This window comes from Oncorhynchus gorbuscha, linkage group LG12, assembly GCF_021184085.1.
Source record: "Oncorhynchus gorbuscha isolate QuinsamMale2020 ecotype Even-year linkage group LG12, OgorEven_v1.0, whole genome shotgun sequence".
In the NCBI taxonomy this organism is placed as follows: domain Eukaryota; kingdom Metazoa; phylum Chordata; class Actinopteri; order Salmoniformes; family Salmonidae; genus Oncorhynchus; species Oncorhynchus gorbuscha.
This window is the reverse complement of record NC_060184.1, coordinates 22,748,664-22,772,749: the sequence shown is the minus strand read 5'-3', so window position 1 is coordinate 22,772,749 and position 24,086 is coordinate 22,748,664. Positions and strand designations below refer to the sequence as shown.

The window sequence follows — 24,086 nt, the reverse complement described above, 5'->3', positions numbered from 1 at the left end:
TGTTAGAACAGTTAAACAGCTTGTTTCCAATTGTCATTGTATCTAACTGAAAATAATCTATATTTAGTTTGATGAACTTTTGCATTGCTGTTTGGTTACCTTTTGTTGTAGGGATGGGTCTTATAGCGACAACTCTAGCCATGGCTTTTACCATTGGCACCACTACATTAGTGTGGTTCCCTTTCCTCATAGTGGGGACTCTCGGAGTGGCTTTCTCTTTTAGGGGCTCAGGTTCTGAAACAACTGGTGCAGAGACAAATTAAATTATTACATTATGTACTCATAAAGCATACCAATAATCATCTCCTTGATTGAAAAAGTTAATTAAGACAAGTTGGGATTAAGAAGCGCTATACCATTTTAACAAACGACCGTTCAGCTTTGACTTTTGCAGCACGAAGTTCTGAGATAAACAAGACATGTGAGAAGTGTTTCACTAGAACTAATAGTCAGCATCTACTCAAGTTAACATTTGTGAAATACAATATTACCTTTCTTGGAAGTGCTTGTGGTTGTCTTGGTAGTGTTTGTCTTCACTTTTTCTTTGGAGATTGCAGGCTCTAAAACCATAATATATCTACAGTTAGAATGTATGTTAATTCATCAAATGAAATTACTTGATCGAAGTTCTTGTTACCTTTCTTCATAGGAGTTATATTGTCCTTTTCCACAGGCTCTGAAACAATGAAAATAAAAAATATGCTCATCATTCAAAATACAGTATTCATACAGATCAATGTTGCATTGTGAATCCCATAGCAACTATATTCATTACCTTTCTTGGCAGGTGTTGTTTTAGCTTTATCTTTGGAAACAACAACCTCTGAAACAAAGAACACAGACCAAACACGTAATTTCACCCACTGAACATCTCTAAAAGGAAAATGTATACAGTGACTAAGGAAATAATTCTGACCTCTTCACTATTTCTACATTTTACTAAATAAGTTACAGGCTTATTCTAAAATTGATTAAATATTATTTTTCCCCCTCATCAATCTACACACAATGACAAATCAAAAATAGGTTTTAAGAATTTGTTGCCAATTTATATTTAAAAAAACATTAATATCACATTTACATAAGTATTCAGACCCTTTACTCAGTACTTTGTCAAAGCACCTTTGGCAATGTTTACATCCTTGATTATTGGGTATGACTCTACAAGCTTGGCACACCTGTAGTTGGGGAGTTTCTCCCATTCTTCTCTGCCAGGTTGGATGGGGAGTGTCGGTGCACAGCTATTTTCAGGTCTCTCCAGAGATGTTTGATCAGGTTCATGTCCGGGCTCTGGCGGGGCCACTCATGGACATTCAGAGACTTGTCATGAAGCCACTTCATGTTGTCTTCGTTGTTTTTTTAGGGAGGTTGTAATGTCGGAAGTTGAACCTTCACCCCAGTTGGAGGTCCTGAGCGCTCTGGAGTACGGTTTCATCATGGATCTCTCTGTACTTTTCTCTGTTCATCTTTCCCTCGATCAGGACTAGTTTCCCAGTCCCTGCCGCTGATCAACGTCCCCACAGCATGATGCTGCCACCACTGTGCTTCACCGTAGGGATTGTGCCAGGTTTCCTCCAGATGTGGCGCTTGGCATTCAGGTCAAAGAGTTCAATCTTGTTTTCATCAGACCAGAGAATCTTGTTTCTCATGGTCTGTGAGTCTTTAGGTGCCTTTTGGCATACTCCAAGCCGGCTGTCATGTGCCTTTTACTGAAGAGTGGCTTCAGTCTGGCCACTCTATCATAAAGGTATGATTGGTGGAGTGCTGCTGAGATGCTTGTCCTTCTGGAAGGTTCTCCCATCGCCACAGTAACTCTAGAGCTCAATCAGAGTGAACATCGGGTTCTTGTTCACCTCCCTGACCAAGGCCCAACTCCCCAGATTTCTCAGTTTGGCCAGGCGACCAGCTCTAGGAAGAGTCTTGGTGGTTCCATACTTTTTCCATTTAAGAATGATGGAGGCCGCTGTATTCTTGGGGACGTTCAATGCTGCAGAAATGTTTTCGTACCCTTCCCCAGATCGGAGCCTCAACACAATCCTATCTCGGGGCTCTTCGACCTCATGGCTTGTTTTTTGCTCTGACGTGCACTGTCAACTGTGGGACCTTATATAGACAGGTGTGTGCCTCTTCAAATCATGTCCAATCAATTGAATTTACCAAAGGTGGACTCCAATGAAGTTGTAGAAACATCTAAAGGCTAATCAATGGAAACATGATGCACCTGAGCTCAACTTCAAGTCTCATAGCAAAGGGTCTGAATACTTAGGTAAATAAGGTATTTCTGTTTTTTACATTTTTATAAATTTACTTAAATTTCTAACAATCTGTTTTAGCTTTGACATTATGGGGTCTTGTGTGTAGATTGCTGAGGATTTTTATTTATTTAATACATTTTTGAACAAGGCTATAACATAAGAAAATGTGGAAAAAAGTAAAGGGGTCTGAATACTTTCCAAAGGCAGTGTATAAAACAAACGGTGCCTAGGCGTAAGTTGCGCGTCATTACTTCACAGGAGAGCCATTTGAATGTAAAATAAAATAAAAAAAATCTAAATATGTTTTTTGGCAGAAATGTCTTCTGGAACGTGTGGACTTTCATGTGTCTTTATAACAAACTTGTATGCCATCTGTATATACAAATACAATTGTTAATTAAGAGCCTAGTTGGTTTAGCCATGAAAAAAGATAGGAACCTTCCCGTTAGGCATGTTTGGCTGAGATAATGGGTGGGCTGGACATGCCGAGAGATGAGTTTGGATAGGTCTGCCATGTAGCTCGCTCCTGTCTATAAGAGAAGCTGGTCAGTATGTGTAGGTAATCCTTTCTAACGCTGCTTTTTTCAAAAGATATCACAAAGTGGAATTGAAAAGGTGTTCACTTTCTGGAGGACCGAATTTTGAAATCAGTGGAATGCCCGGTGGAATTGGAGTATGATGGCTAAGAATATGGAGACATTTCTGCCGTTTGAAATGGAGTTGAAAAGTGGAAAGGGAGTTGAAAAGAGGACACAGAAGACTGTTGCATAAAACACCTTTCTCCGGATTACATCTTCAAACTAAGGGCAACCATGGCATCCGTGACAGAGAGGGAGAAACGTCCATCCATGTTCAGCTCTTACTTCTACGTATTTTTTGATTTTCCGTCCCTTACTGTTGTTTTGGGTCATCCCTGGCTAGTATGTCATAATCCTTCTGGTCTAGTTTCGACGGGTAAGATAGTCTAGCTAGCTACATTTTCAGATATTGCACGTTTCTAATTTTGTCAGAAAGTTATTTTAATTTCAAGTTAAAGTATATTATTAGCTTGCTAACATTAGCTCGCTAGCTAATGTTAGGTGAAATATTATTACAACATGCAATAAAGTACCTTTCTTCATTGTGATTGGTTTTGTCTTTTCTTTGGAGACAACAGCTTCTGGAATGACAACATCATGCTCAATATTTTACAATAAAAGTCAAGCATGCAGTTAAGTTATTAATAATGCACTACAAAACCACAAGCTTTTAACTACAACTAATAGTAAGCATCTACTCAAGTTAACATCTGTGAAAAACAGTATTACCTTTCTTGGAAGTGCTTGTGGTTGTCTTGGTAGTGCTTGTCTTGGCTTTTTCTTTGGAGATTGAAGGCTCTAAAACCATAATATATCCACAGTTACAATATATGTTAATTCATCAAATTGAATATCTGGATCTAAGTTCTTTTTACCTTTCTTTGTAGGAGTTATTTGGTCCTTTTCTACAGGCCCTGAAACAATGAAAAATTGGAATATGCTCATCATTCAAAATACATTATTCATACAACTCAATGTTGCATTGTGAATCCCATAGCAACTATATTCGTTACCTTTCTTGGCAGCTGTTGTTTTAGCTTTATCTTTTGAAACAACAACCTCTGAAACAAAGAACACAGACCAAACACGTAATTTCACCCACTGAACAACTCTAAAAAGAAAACCTATATAACATGTCTGGAAATAAATCCACTCAAAACACAGTCAAATTATTTACACCTTTTTTCTCTGCCGCTTTTGTTTTCTCTTTTGGTGATGGAAAACGTTTTGATTAATTTATTATCCAGTAAATTACATGCAAGATTTAAAAAAATGAAAGACGATATACTTGTTTGTATAATATTTCTAATGGCAGGTTTCTGCCCCACACACACCGTTACGACGGATACATTTTACCTGTCTCAGGTTCTTTGGATAGCTTCTCCTCTGTCACTGCAGGAGATAAAACTGTTAAAACAGTTAAACAGCTTGTTCCCAATTGTCATTGTATCTATCTGAAAATAATCTATATTTAGTTTGATGAACTTTTGCATTGCTGTTTGGTTACCTTTTTTTGTAGGGATGGGTCTTATAGCGACAACTCTAGCCATGGCTTTTACCATTGGCACCACTACATTAGTGTGGTTCCCTTTCCTCATAGTGGGGACTCTCGGAGTGGCTTTCTCTTTTAGGGGCTCAGGTTCTGAAACAACTGGTGCAAAAAAACATGTTTTTATTACATTATGTACTCATAAAGCATACCAATAATAATCTCCTTGATTGAAAAAGTTAATTAAGACAAGTTGGGATTAAGAAGCGCTATACCATTCTTTACAAGCGACCGTTCAGCTTTGACTTGTGCAGCACGAAGTTCTGAGATAAACAAGACATGTGAGAAGTGTTTCACTACAACTAATAGTCAGCATCTACTCAAGTTAACATTTGTGAAATACAATATTACCTTTCTTGGAAGTGCTTGTGGTTGTCTTGGTTGTGCTTGTATTGACTTTTTCTTTGGAGATTGCAGGCTCTAAAACCATAATATATCCACAGTTAGAATGTATGTTAATTCATCAAATGAAATTACTTGATCTAAGTTGTTGTTACCTTTCTTCATAGGAGTTATTTTGGCCATTTCCGCAGGCTCTGAAACAATGACGATACATAATATGCTCATCATTCAAAATACAGTATTCATACAGATCAATGTTACATTGTGAATCCCATAGCAACTATATTCGTTACCTTTCTTGGCAGGTGTTGTTTTAGCTTTATCTTTGGAAACAACAACCTCTGAAACAAAGAACACAGACCAAACACGTAATTTCACCCACTGAACAACTCTAAAAGGAAAATGTATACAGTGACTAAGGAAATAATTCTGACCTCTTCACTATTTCCACATTTGACTAATTATGTTATAGGCTTATTCTAAAATTGATTAAATCATTTTTTCCCCCTCATCAGTCTACATACAATGACAAATCAAAAATAGGTTTTTAGAATTGGTTGCCAATTTATATAAAAAGTAAATGGAATATCACATTTACATAAGTATTCAGACCCTTTACTCAGTACTTTGTTGAAGCACATTTGGCAGTGTTTACAGCCTTGATTATTGGGTATGACTCTACAAGCTTGGCACACCTGTAGTTGGGGAGTTTCTCCCATTCTTCTCTGCCAGGTTGGATGGGGAGTGTCGGTGCACAGCTATTTTCAGGTCTCTCCAGAGATGTTCGATCAGGTTCATGTCCAGGCTCTGGCGGGGCCACTCATGGACATTCAGAGACTTGTCATGAAGCCACTTCAAGTTGTCTTGGCTGTTTGTTTAGGGACGTTGTAATGTCGGAAGTTGAACCTTCACCCCAGTTGGAGGTCCTGAGCGCTCTGGAGTACCGTTTCATCATAAATCTCTCTGTACTTTTCTCTGTTCATCTTTCCCTCGATCAGGACTAGTTTCCCAGTCCCTGCCGCTGATCAACGTCCCCACAGCATGATGCTGCCACCACTGTGCTTCACCGTAGGGATTGTGCCAGGTTTCCTCCAGATGTGACGCTTGGCATTCAGGTCAAAGAGTTCAATCTTGGTTTCATCAGACCAGAGAATCTTGTTTCTCATGGTCTGGGAGTCTTTAGGTGCCTTTTGGCAAACTACAAGCAGCTGTCATATGCCGTTTAGTGAAGAGTGACTTCAGTCTGGCCACTCTACCATAAAGGTATGATTGGTGGAGTGCTGCCGAGATGGTTGTCCTTCTAGAAGGTTCTCCCTTCGCCACGGTAACTCTAGAGCTCAATAAGAGTGACCATTGGGTTCTTGTTCACCTCCCTGACCAAGGCCCATCTCCCCCGATTTCTCAGTTTGGCCAGGCGACCAGCTCCGGGAAGAGTCTTGGTGGTTACATACTTCTTCTATTTAAGAATGATGGATGCCACTGTGTTCTTGGGGACATTCAATCCTGCAGAAATGTTTTCGTACCCTTCCCCAGATCGGAGCCTCAACACAATCTTATCTTGGAGCTCTTCGACCTCATAGCTTGTTTTTTGCTCTGACGTGCACTGTCAACTGTGGGACCTTATATAGACAGTTGTGTGCCTTTTCAAATCATGTCCAATCAATTGAATTTACCAAAGGTGGACTCCAATGAAGTTGTAGAAACATCTGAAGGCTGATCAATGGAAACATGATGCACCTGAGCTCAACTTCGAGTCTCATAGCGAAGGGTCTGAATACTTATATAAATAAGGTATTTCTGTTATTTAGATTTTAAAAATTTGCTAACATTTCTGACAAACTGTTTTAGCTCTGCCATTATGGGGTTTTGTGTGTAGATTGCTGAGGATTTTTATTTATTTAATACATTTTTGAATAAAGCTGTAACGTAAGAAAATGTGGAAAAAGGTCAAGGGGTCTGAATACTTTCCTAAGGCAGTGTATAAAATAAACGGTGCCTAGGCGTAAGTTGCGCGTCATTACTTCACAGGAGAGCCATTTGAATATACACTTTAAAAAAAAATCTAAATGTTTATTGGCAGAAATGCCTTCTGGATCATGTGGACTTTCATGTGCCTTCATAACAAACTTGTATGCCATCTGTAAATACAAATACAATTGTTAATTAAGAGCCTAGTTGGTTTAGCCATGAAATAAAGTTAGGAACCTTCCCGTTAGGCATGTTTGGCTGAGATAATGGGTGGGCTGTGTCAGGATTTGGCCAGGGTTGTTCCGGTTTTTGGTCACTAGATGCCCCCATTCTGCCTTTTGAACTTTTTTTCCCCCTTGATCCCCATTATTATTTGCACCTGTGCCTCGTTTCCCCTGATTGTATTTAAACCCTTTGTTTTACTCAGTTCTTTGCTCTGTGTTTGTATGTTAGCACCCAGCCCTAGTACTCTGTGAGCTCTTGTTGATCCCGGTGGACTCTCTTGTGGAGTTCTGTTTTTTTGTTCTTGTTTGTTTGTTTTTGAGTATCTTTTGAGGCTTTTTGTGCTGTGCCTTCCACCTTGTGGATTTGCCTTTTTGTCTTGGAGGATTGCCTTTGTTCTTGTGGAATTCCTTTTGAGATTGTGGAGTTACATGTTTTCCTGAAGAACTTCACTTTTTACTTCATTAAATACACCGTCTCAAGTACTGCTGTGTCTGCCTCATCTTCTGGGTTCTGCTGACTATTCGTGGCTCAGTTGGTTTAGTGACTGTTTCTCACTCCGGAGACCCGGGTTCGTAACCGGGTCCTGACAGAAACACAGAGCCAGAAATGAACCCAGAGGAAGCCAGTTCCCAGGACCTTGTTGCCATGCTGTCCCACCACCAGGAGACTGTCCAACGCCACGAAGCTGCCCTGGTTCAGGAAGAGGCCTTAATGGCTAGACATTCTCATCTTCTGTCAGAGATGCTGACTTCCATAAAGCAGATATCTGATCGACTTACCCTGGCAACAGTACCCGTCCCAGTACCTCAGATTCACGTATCCATGGCAGTTAACCCTCTGGCTGAACCTCGTCTTCCACCTCCCCGACGGTTCTCAGGTGATCCAAGTGCTTGTAAAGGGTTTCTCACCCAATGTTCTCTCTCCTTCGAGCTGCAACCCTCGTCGTTCCCCACCGACCGGTCTAAGATCGCATATATCATCACCCTGCTGTCAGAAAAAGCCCTGGTCTGGGCTACTGCTGTGTGGGATGCCCATAGTTCCTGCTGTGCCAGCTACTCTGCCTTTGCTGAGGAATTCAAACGAGTGTTTCAAGGCCCAAGCAGTGGTCCTGACTCAGCCAAACAGCTCCTGACTCTCCACCAAGGTCGGCGCAGCGTGACGGACTATGCCATCCAGTTCCGCACGGTGGCAGCAGCGAGTGGCTGGAACAACGAGGCGCTCACGGTGTGCTTTCTGAAAGGCCTTTCCGACACTATCCAAGATGAACTGGCCACTCGGGAACCACCGGACAATCTCGAGTCCCTGATCAAGTTGGCCTCACGCATTGACCAGCGTCTGAGAGAGAGAGAACTCAACCGTAGACCTCTAGCCCCTATCAGTCCCAGCTCCGAGTCCCCACCTTTATCCTCGCTGGCTCCACCGGAACCCATGCAGATTGGACGCATCTCCCAGGCTGAGAGAGACCGCCGGATGAGGGAGCGACGCTGTCTATATTGCGGCAAACCGGGACATTTCCGTTCCACGTGTCCCGGGCTCCAGGGAAACGCTCTGTCCCGTACAGACCGGGGGGAACTGTAACGGGAAACATAACCTCCTCCCATCCGTCCAACTCCCGTCCAACTCCCGTCTGCTGTATCACCGCCTGGTACGGCAACTGCTCCGCCCTCAACCGTAAGGCTCTCCAGAGGGTAGTGAGGACTGCACAACGCATCACCGGGGGCAAACTACTGCCCTCCAGGACACCTACACCAACCGTTGTTACAGGAAGGCCATAAAGATCATCAAGGACATCAACCACCCGAACCACTGCCTGTTCACCCCGCTATCATCCAGAAGGCGAGGTCAGTACAGGTGCATCAAAGCTGGGACCGAGAGACTGAAAAACAGCTTCTATCTCAAGGCCATCAGACTGTTAAACAGCCACCACTAACATTGAGTGGCTGCTGCCAACACACTGTCATTGACACTGACCCAACTCCAGCCATTTTAATAATGGGAATTGATGGGAAATGATGTAAATATATCACTAGCCACTTTAAACAATGCTACCTTATATAATGTTACTTACCCTACATTATTCATCTCATATGCATATGTATATACTGTACTCTACATCATCGACTGCATCCTTATGTAATACATGTATCACTAGCCACTTTAACTATGCCACTTTGTTTACTTTGTCTACACACTCATCTCATATGTATATACTGTACTCGATACCATCTACTGTATGCTGCTCTGTACCATCACTCATTCATATATCCTTATGTACATATTCCTTATCCCCTTACACTGTGTATAAGACAGTAGTTTTGGAATTGTTAGTTAGATTACTTGTTGGTTATCACTGCATTGTCGGAACTAGAAGCATTTCGCTACACTCACATTAACATCTGCTAACCATGTGTATGTGACAAATAAAATTAGATTTGATTTGCTTATTCCAGTCATCCTTTCCTGGGACAACCACAAGCTTCACCTTCAAGCCTTGGTAGACTCTGGAGCCGCAGGTAACTTCATGGATGGTGCCATAACCGTCCGTAACCGTTACCCGCTACCCCTTATGGCCACAGCCTTCGAGCTGCTCCAGGAAGCAGTTGTTTTCACTAAGCTTGACCTGCGGAACGCATACCATCTTGTGCGGATCAGACCTGGTGACGAGTGGAAGACCGCTTTCAACACGCCTACTGGTCACTATGAATACTTGGTGATGCCCTTTGGCCTGACCAACGCCCCAGCGGTGTTCCAAGCGCTCATAAACGATGTTCTTAGGGATATGCTTAACATATTTGTGTTCGTTTACTTGGATGACATCCTCATCTTTTCGAGCTCTCTTCAAGAACACACAAAGCATGTCAGACAAGTACTCAAACGCCTCCTAGACAGCCATCTGTACGTTAAGCCGGAAAAATGTGAATTCCATTCATCCCGAGTACAATTCCTGGGATTTGTAGTGGAACCCGGTCGAGTCCAAATGGACCCCAGGAAGGTAGGGGCGGTAGCGGATTGGCCCACCCCCAAATCCGTTAAGGAAGTTCAGCGTTTCCTGGGCTTCACTAACTTTTACCGCAAGTTCATCAAGAACTTTAGCTTGGTGGCAGCCCCTCTCTCAGCTTTAACCAAGGGTGGCAATGCAAGGTTTTTGTGGGGAAGAGAAGCTGAGACTGCCTTCCAAGGACTCAAGCAGCGCGTCCTCTCTGCTCCCATCCTGATACTACCGACTACGGATGAACCGTTTGTGGTGGAGGTAGACGCCGCAGAGGTTGGTGTTGGAGCTGTCCTGTCTCAGAGGGGTGAAGACAAGAAGCTTCATCCGTGCGCTTTCTTCTCACACCGGCTTACCCCGGCTGAGAGGAACTACGATGTGGGGGATCGTGAACTCCTAGCGGTTAAGATGGCATTGAAGGAATGGAGACACTGGCTCGAGGGGGCTTCTCACCCGTTTCAAGTGCTTACGGACCACAAAAATCTGGAGTATATCCAGCAGGCGAAGCAGTTGAACTCTAGACAAGCTAGATGGTCTCTTTTCTTCAATCGATTCCAGTTTATCCTCACCTATCGGCCCGGGTCGAAGAATCTCAAACCGGATGCCCTGTCCCGAGTCTACGCTCCTGCCATTCGAGATGACACGGACATGCCTGTCCTTCCTGCTGCTAAGATCGTGGCTCCGATCTCGTGGCAAGTTGAGGATACCGTGAGACGAGCTCAAGCTATCGAACCGGACCCGAAAGGAGGTCCTGCCAATCGGTTGTTTGTCCCCAAGGCAGTGAGGACTCAGGTCCTTCTGTGGGGGCACTCCTCTCGCCTCACCTGTCACCCGGGCGTAGGTCGCACCTTGGAGTTCATCCAGCGTAAGTTCTGGTGGCCTACCATAAGAGAAGACGTTGCCATTTTCGTCAATGCTTGCCCCGTGTGCTGCCAGGGCAAATCTTCTCACCTCTGCCCTCAAGGACTCCTTCACCCTTTACCTGTTCCCCACAGACCCTGGTCCCATATCTCGTTGGACTTTATTACTGTCCTTCCTCCATCCCATGGCAATACTACTATCCTAGTCATAATCGACAGGTTTTCAAAGGCGGCCAGGTTCGTCCCTCTGACTAAGTTACCTTCTGCCAAGGAAACGGCTGAGTTGGTAATTAATCATGTGTTCCGAATCTTTGGCATTCCTCAAGATATGGTTTCTGACAGAGGTCCCCAGTTCGCCTCAAGGTTTTGGAAGGCCTTCTGCCAACTCATGGGGGCTTCTGCCAGTCTATCTTCAGGGTACCATCCGGAGTCCAACGGCCAAACAGAGAGGATGAATCAAGAGCTGGAAACCACCCTCCGATGTATGACTCGTAACAACCCGTCCACATGGTCATCCTTCATTGTTTGGGCCGAATACGCGCACAACACCTTGCTCTCCTCCTCCACTGGTATGTCCCCGCATGAGTGTCAGTTTGGCTATGCCCCTCCATTGTTCCCGGACCAGGAGGCAGAAGTCAGAGTGCCTTCAGCCTTGAAGTTCGTCAGACGCTGTCGGCTTATGTGGAGGAAGACCCGTCCTAATCTTATGCGTTCCTCACAGACGTACCAACAACAAGCCAACAGACGTCGCCGTCCCGGGCCTACCCTGCACCCCGGCCAGAGAGTCTGGCTCTCCACAAGAGACTTACCACTACGGGTGGAGTCTCGCAAGCTGTCCCAAAAATACATCGGTCCCTTTAAGGTTGCCAGGAGAGTTAACCCTGTTTCTTATCGCCTACACTTACCCAGATCCCTTAAGATTAATCCCACGTTTCACATTTCCTTATTAAAACCTGTTGTTTTTTCTCCCCTTGTCCCGGCAGACAGACCTCTCCCTCCGCCTCGTGTCATTGGAGGCCAGCCGGCTTATACCGTCCATCGGATACTGGATTCCCGCCGGGTGCAGCGGTCCTGGCAGTATCTGGTGGACTGGGAAGGCTACGGTCCCGAGGAGCGCTCCTGGGTTCCTGCCAAAGACATACTGGACCCTGACCTCATTCGTCAGTTCAGGGCCCTCCACCCTGAGAGAGCTGGTAGGAACGTCAGGGTTGTTCCGGTTTTTGGTCACTAGATGCCCCCATTGTGTCTTTTGACCTTTTGTTTTCCCTTGATCCCCATTATTATTTGCACCTGTGCCTCGTTTCCCCTGATTGTATTTAAACCCTTCGTTTTACTCAGTTCTTTGCTCTGTGTTTGTATGTTAGCACCCAGCCCTAGTACTCTGTGAGCTCTTGTTGATCCCGGTGGACTCTCTTGTGGAGTTCTGTTTTTTGTTCTTGTTTGTTTGTTTTTGAGTATCTTTTGAGGCTTTTTGTGCTGTGCCTTCCACCTTGTGGATTTGCCTTTTTGTCTTGGAGGATTGCCTTTGTTCTTGTGGAATTCCTTTTGAGATTGTGGAGTTACATGTTTTCCTGAAGAACTTCACTTTTTACTTCATTAAATACACCGTCTCAAGTACTGCTGTGTCTGCCTCATCTTCTGGGTTCTGCTGACTATTCGTGGCTCATTTGGTTTAGTGACTGTTTCGGAGACCTGGGTTTGTAACCGGGTCCTGACAGGCTGAACATGCCGAGAGATGAGTTTGGATCGGTCTGCCATGTAGCCCGCTCCTGTCTATAACAGAAGCTGGTCAGTATGTGTAGGTAATCCTTTCTAACGCTGCTTTTTTCAAAAGATATCACAAAGTGGAATTGAAAAGGTGTTGCTCTCCACTTTCTGGAGGACCGAGTTTTGAAATCAGTGGAATGCCCAGTGGAATTGGAGTATGATGGCTAGGGATATGGAGAAATTTCTGCCGTTTGATTGAAAATATGGAAAGGGAGTTGAAAAGAGAACATAGAAGACTGCTACATATACTCCTGTCTCCGGATTACATCTTCAAACTAAGGGCAACCATGGCATCCGTGACAGAGAGGGAGAAACGTCCATCCATGTATACGACGGGTAAGATAGTCTAGCTAGCTACATTTTCAGATATTGCACGTTTCTCATTTTGTCAGAAAGTTATTTTAATTTCAAGTTAAAGTATATTATTAGCTCGCTAACATTAGCTCGCTAGCTAATGATAGTTGAAATATTATTACAACATGCAATAAAGTACTTTTCTTCATTGTGATTGGTTTTGTCTTTTCTTTGGAGACAACAGCTTCTGGAATGAAAACATCATGCTCAATATTTTCCAATAAAAGTCAAGCATGCAGTTAAGTTATTAATAATGCACTACAAAACCACAAGCTTTTAACTACAACGAATAGTAAGCATCTACTCAAGTTAACATTTGTGAAAAACAGTATTACCTTTCTTGGAAGTGCTTGTGGTTGTCTTGGTAGTGCTTGTCTTGGCTTTTTCTTTGGAGATTGAAGGCTCTAAAACCATAATATATCCACAGTTAGAATATATGTTAATTCATCAAATTAAATAACTAGATCTAAGTTCTTGTTACCTTTCTTTGTAGGAGTTATTTTGCCCTTTTCCACAGGCTCTGAAACAATGAAAATGCAAAATATGCTCATCATTCAAAATACATTATTCATACAACTCAATGTTACATTGTGAATCCCATAGCAACTATATTCGTTACCTTTCTTGGCAGCTGTTGTTTTAGCTTTATCTTTGGAAACAACAACCTCTGAAACAAAGAATACAGACCAAACACGTAATTTCACCCACTGAACAACTCTAAAATGAAAACCTATATAACATGTCTGGAAATAAATCCACTCAAAACACAGTCAAATTATTCACACCTTTTTTCTCTGCCGCTTTTGTTTTCTCTTTTGGTGATGGAAAACGTTTTGATTAATTTATTATCCAGTAAATTACATTCAAGATCAAAACAATGAAAGACGATATACTTGTTTGTATAATATTTCTAATGGCAGGTTTCTGCCCTACACACACCGTTACGACGGATACATTTTACCTGTCTCAGGTTCTTTGGATAGCTTCTCCTCTGTCACTGCAGGAGATAAAAGTGTTAAAACAGTTAAACAGGTTGTTTCCTATTGTCATTGTATCTAACTGAAAATAATCTATATTTAGTTTGATGAACTTTTGCATTGCTGTTCGGTTACCTTTTGTTGTAGGGATGGGTCTTATAGCGACAACTCTAGTCATGGCTTTTACCATTGGCACCACTACATTTGTGTGGTTCCCTTTCCTCATAGTGGGGACTCTCGGAGTGGCTTTCTCTTTTAGGGGCTCAGGTTCTGAAACAACTGGTGCAGAGACAAATTAAATTATTACATTATGTACTCATAAAGCATACCAATAATCATCTCCTTGATTGAAAAAGTTAATTAAGACAAGTTGGGATTAAGAAGCGCTATACCATTCTTTACAAGCGACCGTTCAGCTTTGACTTTTGCAGCACGAAGTTCTGAGATAAACAAGACATGTGAGAAGTGTTTCACTACAACTAATAGTCAGCATCTACTCAAGTTAACATTTGTGAAATACAATATTACCTTTCTTGGAAGTGCTTGTGGTTGTCTTGGTAGTCTTTGTCTTCACTTTGTCTTTGGAGATTGCAGGCTCTAAAACCATAATATATCCACAGTTATAATATATGTTAATTCATCAACTGGAATAACTTGATGTAAGTTCTTGTTACCTTTCTTCGTAGGAGTTATTTTGTCCTTTTCCACAGGCTCTGAAACAATGAAAATACATCATTTGCTCATCATTCAAAATACAGTATTTATACAACTCAATGTTGCATTGTGAAACTCATAGCAACTAAATATATTTGTTACCTTTCTTGGCAGCTGTTGTTTTAGCTTTATCTTTGGAAACAACAACCTCTGAAACAAAGAACACAGACCAAACACGTAATTTCACCAACTGAACAACCTTTAAAGGAAAATTTATACAGTACCTTAGGAAAGTATTTAGACCCCTTCACTATTTACAAATGTTTTACGTTACAGCCTTATTCTAAAATTGATTAAATTGTTTTTTCCCTCATCAATCTACACACAATACCACATAATTACAAATCAAAAACTGTTAAAAAAAAATTGTTGCCATTTTATGAAGAAAAAAAAGAAATATCACATTTACATAAGTATTCAGACCCTTTACTCAGTACTTTGTTGAAGCAACTTTGGCCATGATTACAGCCTCAAGTCTTCTTGGGTACAAGCTTGGCACACCTGTAGTTGGGGAGTTACTCCCATTCTTCTCTGGTAGGTTGGATGGGGAGTGTCGCTGAACAGCTATTTTCAGTTCTCTCCAGAGATGTTTGATCGGGCTCAAGGACATTCAGAGACTTGTCCCGAAGCCACTCTTGTGTTGTCTTGGCTGTTTGCTTTGGGTCGTTGTTCTGTTGGAAGGTGAACCTTTACCACAGGTAGAGGTCCTGAGCTCTCTGGAGCAGGGTTTCATCAAGGATCTCTCTGTTCTTTGCTCCGTTCATCTTTCCCTTGATCCTGATTAGTCTCCCAGTCCCTGCCAATAAACAATGTCCCCACAGCATGATGCTGCCACCACCGTGCTTTATTTTTTATTTTGTATTTATTTAACCAGGTAGGCAAGTTGAGAACAAGTTCTCATTTTCAATTGCGACCTGGCCAAGATAAAGCAAAGCAGTTTGACACATACAACGACACAGAGTTACACATGGAGTAAAACAAACATACAGTCAATAATACAGTATAAACAAGTCTATATACGATGTGAGCAAATGAGGTGAAATAAGGGAGGTTAAGGCAAAAAAAGGCCATGGTGGCAAAGTAAATAAAATATAGCAAGTAAAACACTGGAATGGTAGATTTGCAGTGGAAGAATGTGCAAAGTAGAAATAATAATAATGGGGTGCAAAGGAGCAAAATAAATAAATACATTAAATAAATACAGTAGGGAAAGAGGTAGTTGTTTGGGCTAAATTATAGGTGGGCTATGTACAGGTGCAGGAATCTGTGAGCTGCTCTGACAGTTGGTGCTTAAAGCTAGTGAGGGAGATAAGTATTTCCAGTTTCAGAGATTATTGTAGTTCGTTCCAGTCATTGGCAGCAGAGAACTGGAAGGAGAGGCGGCCAAAGAAAGAATTGGTTTTGGGGGTGACCAGAGAGATATACCTACTGGAGCGCGTGCTACAGGTGGGTGATGCTATGGTGACCAGCGAGCTGAGATAAGGGGGGACTTTACCTAGGAGGGTCTTGTAGATGACATGGAGCCAGTGGGTTTGGCGATGAGTATGAAGCGAGGGCCAGCCAACGAGAGCGTACAGGTCGCAATGGTGGGTAGTATATGGGACTTTGGTGACAAACGGATTGCACTGTGATAGACTGCATCCAATTTTTTGAGTAGGGTATTGGAGGCTATTTTGTAAATGACTTCGCCGAAGTCAAGGATTAGTAGGATGGTCAGCTTTACAAGGGTATGTTTGGCAGCATGAGTGAAGGATGTTTTGTTGCGAAATAGGAAGCCAATTTTAGATTTAACTTTGGATTAGAGATGCTTGATGTGGGTCTGGAAGGAGAGTTTAGAGTCTAACCAGACACCTAGGTATTTGTAGTTGTCCATGTATTCTAAGTTAGAGCCATCCAGAGTAGTGATGTTGGACAGACGGGCAGGTGCAGGCAGCGATCGGTTGAAGAGCATGCATTTAGTTCGATTTGTATTTAAGAGCAATTGGAGGCCACGGAAGGAGAGTTGTATGGCATTGAAGCTTGCCTGGAGGGTTATTAACACAGTGTTGAAAGACGGGCCAGAAGTATACAGAATGGTGTCGTCTGCGTAGAGGTGGATCAATGACTCACCAGCAGCAAGAGCGTCATCATTGATGTATACAGCGAAGAGAGTCGGTCCAAGAATTGAACCCTGTGGCACCCCCATAGAGACAGCAGACCCTCCGATTTGACACACTGAACTCTGTCAGAGAAGTAGTTGGTGAACCCGGCGAGGCAATCATTTGAGAAACCAAGGCTGTCGAGTCTGCCGATGAGGATGTGGCGATTAACAGAGTCGAAAGCCTTGGCCAGATCAATGAATACGGCTGCACAATAATGTTTCTTATCGATGGTGGTTAAGATATCGTTTAGGACCTTGAGTGTGGCTGAGGTGCACCCATGACCAGCTCTCAAACCAGATTGCATAGCAGAGAAGGTATGGTGAGATTCGAAATGGTCGGTAATCTGTTTGTTGACTTGGCTTTCGAAGACCTTAGAAAGGCAGGGTAGGATAGATATAGGTCTGTAGCAGTTTGGGTCAAGACTGCCCCCCCCCCCCTTTGAAGGGGGAAGACCGCAGCTGCTTTCCAATCTTTGGGAATCTCAGATGACACGAAAGAGAGGTTGAACAGGCTAGTAATAGGGGTGGCAAGAATTTCGGCAGATCATTTTAGAAAAAAAGGGTCCAGATTGTCTAGCCCGGCTGATTTGTAGGGGTCCAGACTTTGCAGCTCTTTCAGAACATCAGCTGACTGGATTTGGGAGAAGGAGAAATGGGGAAGGCTTGGGCGAGTTGCTGTGGGAGGTGCAGTGCTGTTGACCGGGGTAGGGTAGCCAGGTGGAAAGCATGGCCAGCCGTAGAAAAATGCTTGAAATTCTCAATTATAGTGGATTTATCAGTGGTGACAATGTTTTCTTCAGTGCAGTGGGCAGCTAGGAGGAGGTGTTCTTATTCTCCATGGACTTTACAGTGTCCCAGAACTTTTTTGAGTTAGTGTTGCAGGAAGCAAATTTCTGCTTGTAAAAGCTAGCCTTGCCTGTGTATAATGGTTTCTAGCTTCCCTGAACAGCTGCATATCACGGGGGCTGTTCGATGCTAATGCAGAATGCCATAGGATGTTTTTGTGTTGGTTAAGGGTTAAGGGCAGTCAGGTCTGGGGAGAACCAAGGGCTATATCTGTTCCCGGTTCTACATTTCTTGAATGGGGCATGCTTATTTAAGATAGTTAGGAAGGCATTTAAAAAAAAACAGGCATCCTCTACTGACGGGATGAGGTCAATATCCTTCCAGGATACCCCGGCCAGGTCGATTAGAAAGGCCTGCTCGCTGAAGTGTTTCAGGGAGCGTTTGACAGTGATGAGTGAAGGTCGTTTGACCGCTGACCCATTACGGATGCAGGCAATGAGGCAGTGATCGCTGAGATCTTGGTTGAAGACAGCAGAGGTGTATTTAGAGGGCAAGTTGGTTAGGATGATATCTATGAGGGTGCCTGTGTTTAAGGCTTTGGGGGGGTACCTGGTAGGTTCATTGATCATTTGTGTGAGATTGAGGGCATCAAGCTTAGATTGTAGGATGGCTGGGGTGTTAAGCATGTTCCAGGTTAGGTCGCCTAGCAGCACAAGCTCTGAAGATAGATGGGGGGCAATCAGTTCACATATGGTGTCCAGAGCACAGCTGGGGGCAGAGGGTGGTCTATAGCAGGTGGCAATGGTGAGAGACTTGTTTTTAGAGAGGTGGATTTTTTAAAGTAGAAGTTCAAATTGTTTGGGTACAGACCTGGATAGTAGGACAGAACTCTGCAGGCTATCTTTGCAGTAGATTGCAACACCGCCCCCTTTGGCAGTTCTATCTTGTCTGAAAAAGTTGTAGTTTGGAATTAAAATTTCAGAATTTTTGGTGGTCTTCCTAAGCGGAGATTCAGACACAGCTAGAACATGGTGAGTGTGCTAAAGCAGTGAATAAAACCAACATAGGGAGGAGGCTTCTAATGTTAACATGCATGAAACCAAGGCTATTACGGTTACAGAAGTCATCAAAAGAGAGCGCCTGGGGAATAGAAGTGGAGCTAGGCACTGCAGGGCCTGGATTCACCTCTACATCGCCAGAGGAACAGTGGAGGAGTAGGATAAGGGTACAGCTAAAAGCAACAATAATTGGTCATCTAAAACATCTGGAACAGAGAGTAAAAGGAGGTTTCTGGGGGCGATAAAATAGCTTCAAGGTATAATGCACAGACAAAGGTATGGTAGGATGTGAATACAGTGGAGGTAAACATAGGTATTGAGTGATGATGAGAGAGATATTGTCTCTAGAAACATCATTGAAACCAGGTGATGTCATTGTATGTGTGGGTGGTGGAACTAATAGGTTGGATAAGGTATAGTGAGCAGGACTAGAGGCTCTACAGTGAAATAAGCCAATAAACACTAACCAGAACAGCAATGGATAAGGCATATTGACATTAAGAAGAGGCATGCTTAGTCGAGTGATGAAAAGGGTCCAGTGAGTAGTGAAGTTGGTTGGGGTCACGGCGATTCAGACAGCTAGCCGGGCCATCGGTAGCAAGCTAGCATAGGATGGAGGTCTGTTTTTAGCCACCTCGTGCGTTTCCGTCGGTAGCATTAGTGGGGTTCCGTGTGGTAGAGGGGATCAATCCAATTCGCAAAAAAACTAACAATAGATATAGTTATAGAGGCCCAAGAAAAAATAAATAAAAATAAAAATATCCCGGTAGGTCTATTCAGATAGCAGCCGATAAGACAGCTAACGATTAGCGGACCGAAGATGGGCGTTCAGGTAACGTCGCGACAGAGGAGCCAGCCGGATAACTCCCTCGGGCAGATAACGTCGGTAGTCCAGTTGTAAAGGCTTCACCGTTGGGATGGTGCCAGGCTTCCTCCAGACGTGACGCATGGCATTCATCGTCAAAGAGTTCAATCTTGGTTTCATCAGACCAGAGAATCTTGTTTCTCATGGTATGAGAGTCTTTAGGTGTCTTTTGGCATACTCCAAGCCGGCTGTCATGTGCCTTTTACTGAAGAGTGGCTTCAGTCTGGCCACTCTACCATAAAGCTCTGGTTGGTGGAGTGCTGCTGAGATGGTTGTCCTTCTGGAAGGTTCTCCCATCGCCAAACAGGAACTCTAGAGCTCTGTCAGAGTGATCATCAGGTTCTTGCTTACCTCCCTGACCAGTTTTGCTGGGCGGCCAGCCCTAGGAAGAGTCTTGGTGGTTCCAAACTTCTTCCATTTAGGAATGATGGAGGCCACTGGGTTCTTTGGGATGTTCAATGCTGCAGAAATGTTTTTGTACCCTTCCCCAGATCTGTCCCTCGACACAATCCTATCTCGGAGCTCTTTGACCTCATGGCTTAGTTTTTGCTCTGACTTGTTTTGAAATCAGTAGAATGCCCGGTGGAATTGGTTCATGATAGCTAAGGATATGGATAAAATTCTGCCGTTTCATTGCAAATATGCAAAGTGAGTCAAAAAGAGAAAACACAGAAGGCTGTTGTATAAAACACCTGTCTCCAAATTACATCTTCAAACTAAGGGCAACCATGGCTTACATCTTCAAACTAAGGGCAACCATGGCATCTGTGACAGAGAGGGAGAAATGTCCATCCATGTATACGGGCAAGATAGTCTAGCTAGCTACATTTTCAGATATTACACGTTTCTAATTTTGTCAGAAAATAATTTTCATTTCAAGTTAAAGTATACTATTAGCTAGCTAACATTAGCTCGCTAGCTAATGTTAGGTGTAATATTATTACAACATGCAATGAAGTACCTTTCTTCATTGTGGTAGGTTTTGTCTTTTCTTTGGAGACAACAGCTTCTGGAATGACAATATCATGCTCAATATTTTCCAATAAAAGTCAAGCATGCAGTTAAGTTATTAATAATGCACTACAAAATCTGTACCTTTCTTTACAACAGCTGGTTTGACCTTCTCTTTGGACACCACAGCGTCTAAAATACAAGGCAAGAGATAATAACTGTGTTCAAATACAGAAAGTAATGATACAGTTCAACTGTACAAATTTTTACCTTGCTTCTTAACATTTTCTTTAGGGGGCTCTGGCTCTGGAAAAAATACATTATTGACAAAATATCAGTAGAAAATCTTATTGATGTGTATATGCTTTGGTGTAACACTTCTAAGCAGCTATATTACCTTTACCTTTAGGTAACTTCTAACACTGAAACCCTTACCGTTGAGTGCATTTGCATAACAGTATATATTCAGTACATGTTTTCAGTAAGTGTGAAGGATGATTTGGTATGTAGAGAGTCTCTTACCCTTCTTTGGGGCAGCTGCCTTGGTCTTTTCCTTTGGAACTGAGGGTTAAAAAATAATGTGTTCAGATCAAACAAGATCAGGTTATGTAAGTGTATCCCTTTGAATCAATACAATATGTTCATACCCTTCTTTATGGTGCCAGCCTTCTGCTTTTCTTTGGGAGCCTGTGGTTCTTCAATGACAAAACAACATCTGTTAAGAGTATCCTTTCAAGTACAGTATCAAGGGTCAATAAATCGAAATAGGACATCAGATATGAGCATTTTCATGTACATGGAGAGAACAGAAGATGACTGTTTTCCTCACAAAGTATTATGTCTATCTGTGTGGAGAAGCAATATACATACATTTTATTCTATTTTATTGTATAATATACATTTGATTTGCAAGCACTCTGTCCCTTTAGTGAAAATGACCTTGTTGTTCAAATATGACCAACTAAGTTAGAGCTTAAGTTCTGAGAGAATAACTACCTTGAGTCCATGAAGCTGGTTGAGTTGTCGGTGCAAGTCCAGGTGCTGGTGCTGGTTCAGTTGGTTGAGTTGCTGGTTCAGCTGGTGCAGGTGCTGGTTCAGCTGGTTGAGTAGCTGGTGCATGTGTAGGTTCAGCTGGTTGAGTAGCTGGTGCAGGTGCTGGTTCAGCTGGTTGAGTAGCTGGTGCAGGTGCTGGTTCAGCTTGATAAACTTGATACGCTGGAGGAGCTTGATAAAATGACTGAGTTCGATGAGCTGTTGGAATATGCACCGGAGATGCTGAAAAAAGTTGTACCTTCGTGTATAATGCAAATTTGGATAAAACATGTGAATCAAACATATTAGCCAATTAAAATGGCATCTGATGACAAGGATAAAAAAAGTAGCTGAGGTGTTGAGCCACAAGGAAAAAACAAGGTGTGTTAAATAAGGTTAAACAGCAGGAAGACTTCCCATTACAGTGTCTTTTCATTGGATGCTTGGTAAAGTTATAAAAGTCATAAATAAGACAGAATGTATTTTAAAATAATATAGGGCATATTGTTGATATTTATTTAGAAAATGTACAGTATATGTCTACTGTTTGTTTTAAGTTGTAATCACAAGACTTTTCCGGTGAGACACACCAGGAAACTGCTAGGAAATGTAACTAGAGGAGCTACTGACACAATAGGACAATAAAGGAACATTGGGCAGAGCAACTTAAAGATGGAGATCTTTAGTATTTTCAAAATGGTTATTGTTAACAACACATCCATGTTTACCAAGAGATAATAATTAGAAACCTATACAAGGACATAAAGAAATACAGGTGTAGAAACTTAATTTGATCACCCTGTTGCAGGAGAACATTGTTGCAATGCAGGACATTTCAAACTTGTAGTTTATTGTTTTTTGGTTTAAAAAAGGCTTCTGAAGTTTGCAATTTCCACTTTGAAATTTCAGAGTGGATTTTCCCTTATGTAAAGGCACCAACACTTACAAAAATGTACATGAATTGTAATCTATATAATAATTCTAATTTCCTGTTACTGCAATATTATTTTCCTGCTATAGAACATTGGCTCAAATTAAGATCCTACATCTGTACGGTAAATGGTGGGTGTGGAAAAGGCTGTGAAGTAGATAACCTAGTAACTAGGGGTCGGAGGTTTTATTGGTCTAGTTACATGCTCAGGATGAACTCCTGGCCATACTTACAACACTGAGCTCTGCAGACATATCAGACACATTTAAATGGTGTTAATGTTAGCAATTCATTACCTCATTGGAAATCATTAAAATAATACCAAATACCTGTCATAGTTGTAGGTGGGAATGGATTGTCTGTGAATATGTGATGCACTGGAAGAAAAATTGATTATTTTCAGTCAGGTTTGAGAAGGACATACTATACTGGACATATACAGGATATATTATACTGGACATAAACAGGATATATTAACCTGGACATATTATACTGGACATATACAGAACATATTATAGTAGACATATTATACTGGACATATACAGGATATATTATATTGGACATATACAGGACATATTATACTGGACATATACAGAATATATACAGGACATATTATACTGGATATATACAGGACATATACAGAACGTACACACAACTTATTATAGTAGACATATACAGGACATATTAAGGAATGTATGAAGGATGGTATTATTACTGTAATAGAAGAGTGACATGCAGTATACAGAACAACAATTACCACTGATATGAATATGTATGAAGCAAATAATAAAGTTATTATTATTATTACTATTGTTATACAGTATATTTAGGAGGTGCTTCAGAGTGTAAGTGCATACTTACGATACCAGCCAGGAGGTGATGATGGCCAGTAGACTGGTGTGGGTTGACAGGTGGGAACTACAACATACAACATCACACATTCATACAGAACATGCATGCTATGAAATGTCAATTTATTGAATAATCTGTTGCTTTAAATAGTGTTTCAATGTACAAGATAGAAAGACAACATACTCAAAATATGGTCTGATTCTTGTCTACTGGATGTTCCCTCGTATTGCGATGTGTCCTAAGATGAGACAGTGCTATCTGAACAGTGCCATGAAGAAGACACATTTACCTGGTGCAGGTGCAGGTAACCCCGCATCTACATGTTGAGAATCTGATACTATGATAAAAAGAGGACAGAAATAAAGACATGAGGTGTTGGACAAACATGACACAAGTCCTGGTACAGACTCTGACTCTTAAAAAAAGCTTTAATTCATACGTGACTGAGTTACCTTTCTTTGTGGACTTCTCCTTCTCTTCCTTTTTAAGTCTGAGTTCTAAGGAGGGAAAGGGACAGCGGGGTTACATCTGATAGGTGACTTTGAAGTATTTTTCCACCTCAGCCACTCTAAAGACCTCACTCTCCATACTAGGAGAACTGAGGAGAAGAGGGTGATCTCCACACATATTTGACTGATTTGAATTCAATAAAACTGGGCAGTTTAAAACCGGACGATTTACTTTCTTTACGCAGTGAGTGCTATGTGTGTCTTTTTTCCTGAATTGTAAGACACTGGGAAAATAATAACTTTTATCATTGAGTATTTTGTTCTGTATCCATCAAACTATATCGAAGTCTGTACTGTTCTGCACTGTACTGCTCAGGGGCATTGACAAATCATTGAATATATAGTTTATATATCCTTTATACATATATACAGCTAAGTCATTCA

The 24,086-nt window shown here is 42.1% G+C and overlaps 1 protein-coding gene across 37 annotated transcripts in view; it reads right to left on the bottom strand.

Moving 5' to 3' along the window:
* Positions 1-24,086, bottom strand: part of LOC123990714 (triadin-like) — a 78,835-nt gene that overhangs the window by 13,194 nt on the left and 41,555 nt on the right. For 21 of the 37 annotated variants that reach the window (XR_006830696.1, XM_046291502.1, XM_046291492.1 and 18 more), the window contains 34 exons: positions 23,646-23,690; positions 23,483-23,530; positions 23,203-23,259; positions 22,671-22,718; positions 21,375-21,653; positions 21,026-21,073; positions 20,901-20,939; positions 20,649-20,684; positions 20,523-20,570; positions 20,389-20,436; positions 14,681-14,728; positions 14,539-14,577; positions 14,393-14,461; positions 14,000-14,143; positions 13,849-13,884; positions 13,673-13,699; positions 13,507-13,554; positions 13,369-13,407; positions 13,223-13,291; positions 13,027-13,074; positions 5,018-5,065; positions 4,880-4,918; positions 4,734-4,802; positions 4,598-4,645; positions 4,341-4,484; positions 4,190-4,240; positions 3,847-3,894; positions 3,709-3,747; positions 3,563-3,631; positions 3,367-3,414; positions 776-823; positions 638-676; positions 492-560; positions 100-243 (listed from right to left, as the gene is read on the bottom strand). Coding sequence is in view for 36 of the 37 variants with exons in the window: in XM_046291502.1 (XP_046147458.1) it covers positions 100-243; positions 492-560; positions 638-676; positions 776-823; positions 3,367-3,414; positions 3,563-3,631; positions 3,709-3,747; positions 3,847-3,894; positions 4,190-4,240; positions 4,341-4,484; positions 4,598-4,645; positions 4,734-4,802; positions 4,880-4,918; positions 5,018-5,065; positions 13,027-13,074; positions 13,223-13,291; positions 13,369-13,407; positions 13,507-13,554; positions 13,673-13,699; positions 13,849-13,884; positions 14,000-14,143; positions 14,393-14,461; positions 14,539-14,577; positions 14,681-14,728; positions 20,389-20,436; positions 20,523-20,570; positions 20,649-20,684; positions 20,901-20,939; positions 21,026-21,073; positions 21,375-21,653; positions 22,671-22,718; positions 23,203-23,259; positions 23,483-23,530; positions 23,646-23,690 (2,166 nt within the window). In the remaining variant the exon portion in view is untranslated. The remainder of the gene's footprint in view (positions 1-99; positions 244-491; positions 561-637; positions 677-775; positions 824-3,366; positions 3,415-3,562; positions 3,632-3,708; positions 3,748-3,846; positions 3,895-4,189; positions 4,241-4,340; positions 4,485-4,597; positions 4,646-4,733; positions 4,803-4,879; positions 4,919-5,017; positions 5,066-13,026; positions 13,075-13,222; positions 13,292-13,368; positions 13,408-13,506; positions 13,555-13,672; positions 13,700-13,848; positions 13,885-13,999; positions 14,144-14,392; positions 14,462-14,538; positions 14,578-14,680; positions 14,729-20,388; positions 20,437-20,522; positions 20,571-20,648; positions 20,685-20,900; positions 20,940-21,025; positions 21,074-21,374; positions 21,654-22,670; positions 22,719-23,202; positions 23,260-23,482; positions 23,531-23,645; positions 23,691-24,086) is intronic. The other 16 variants (XM_046291493.1, XM_046291497.1, XM_046291507.1 and 13 more) reach the window with 16 other exon arrangements.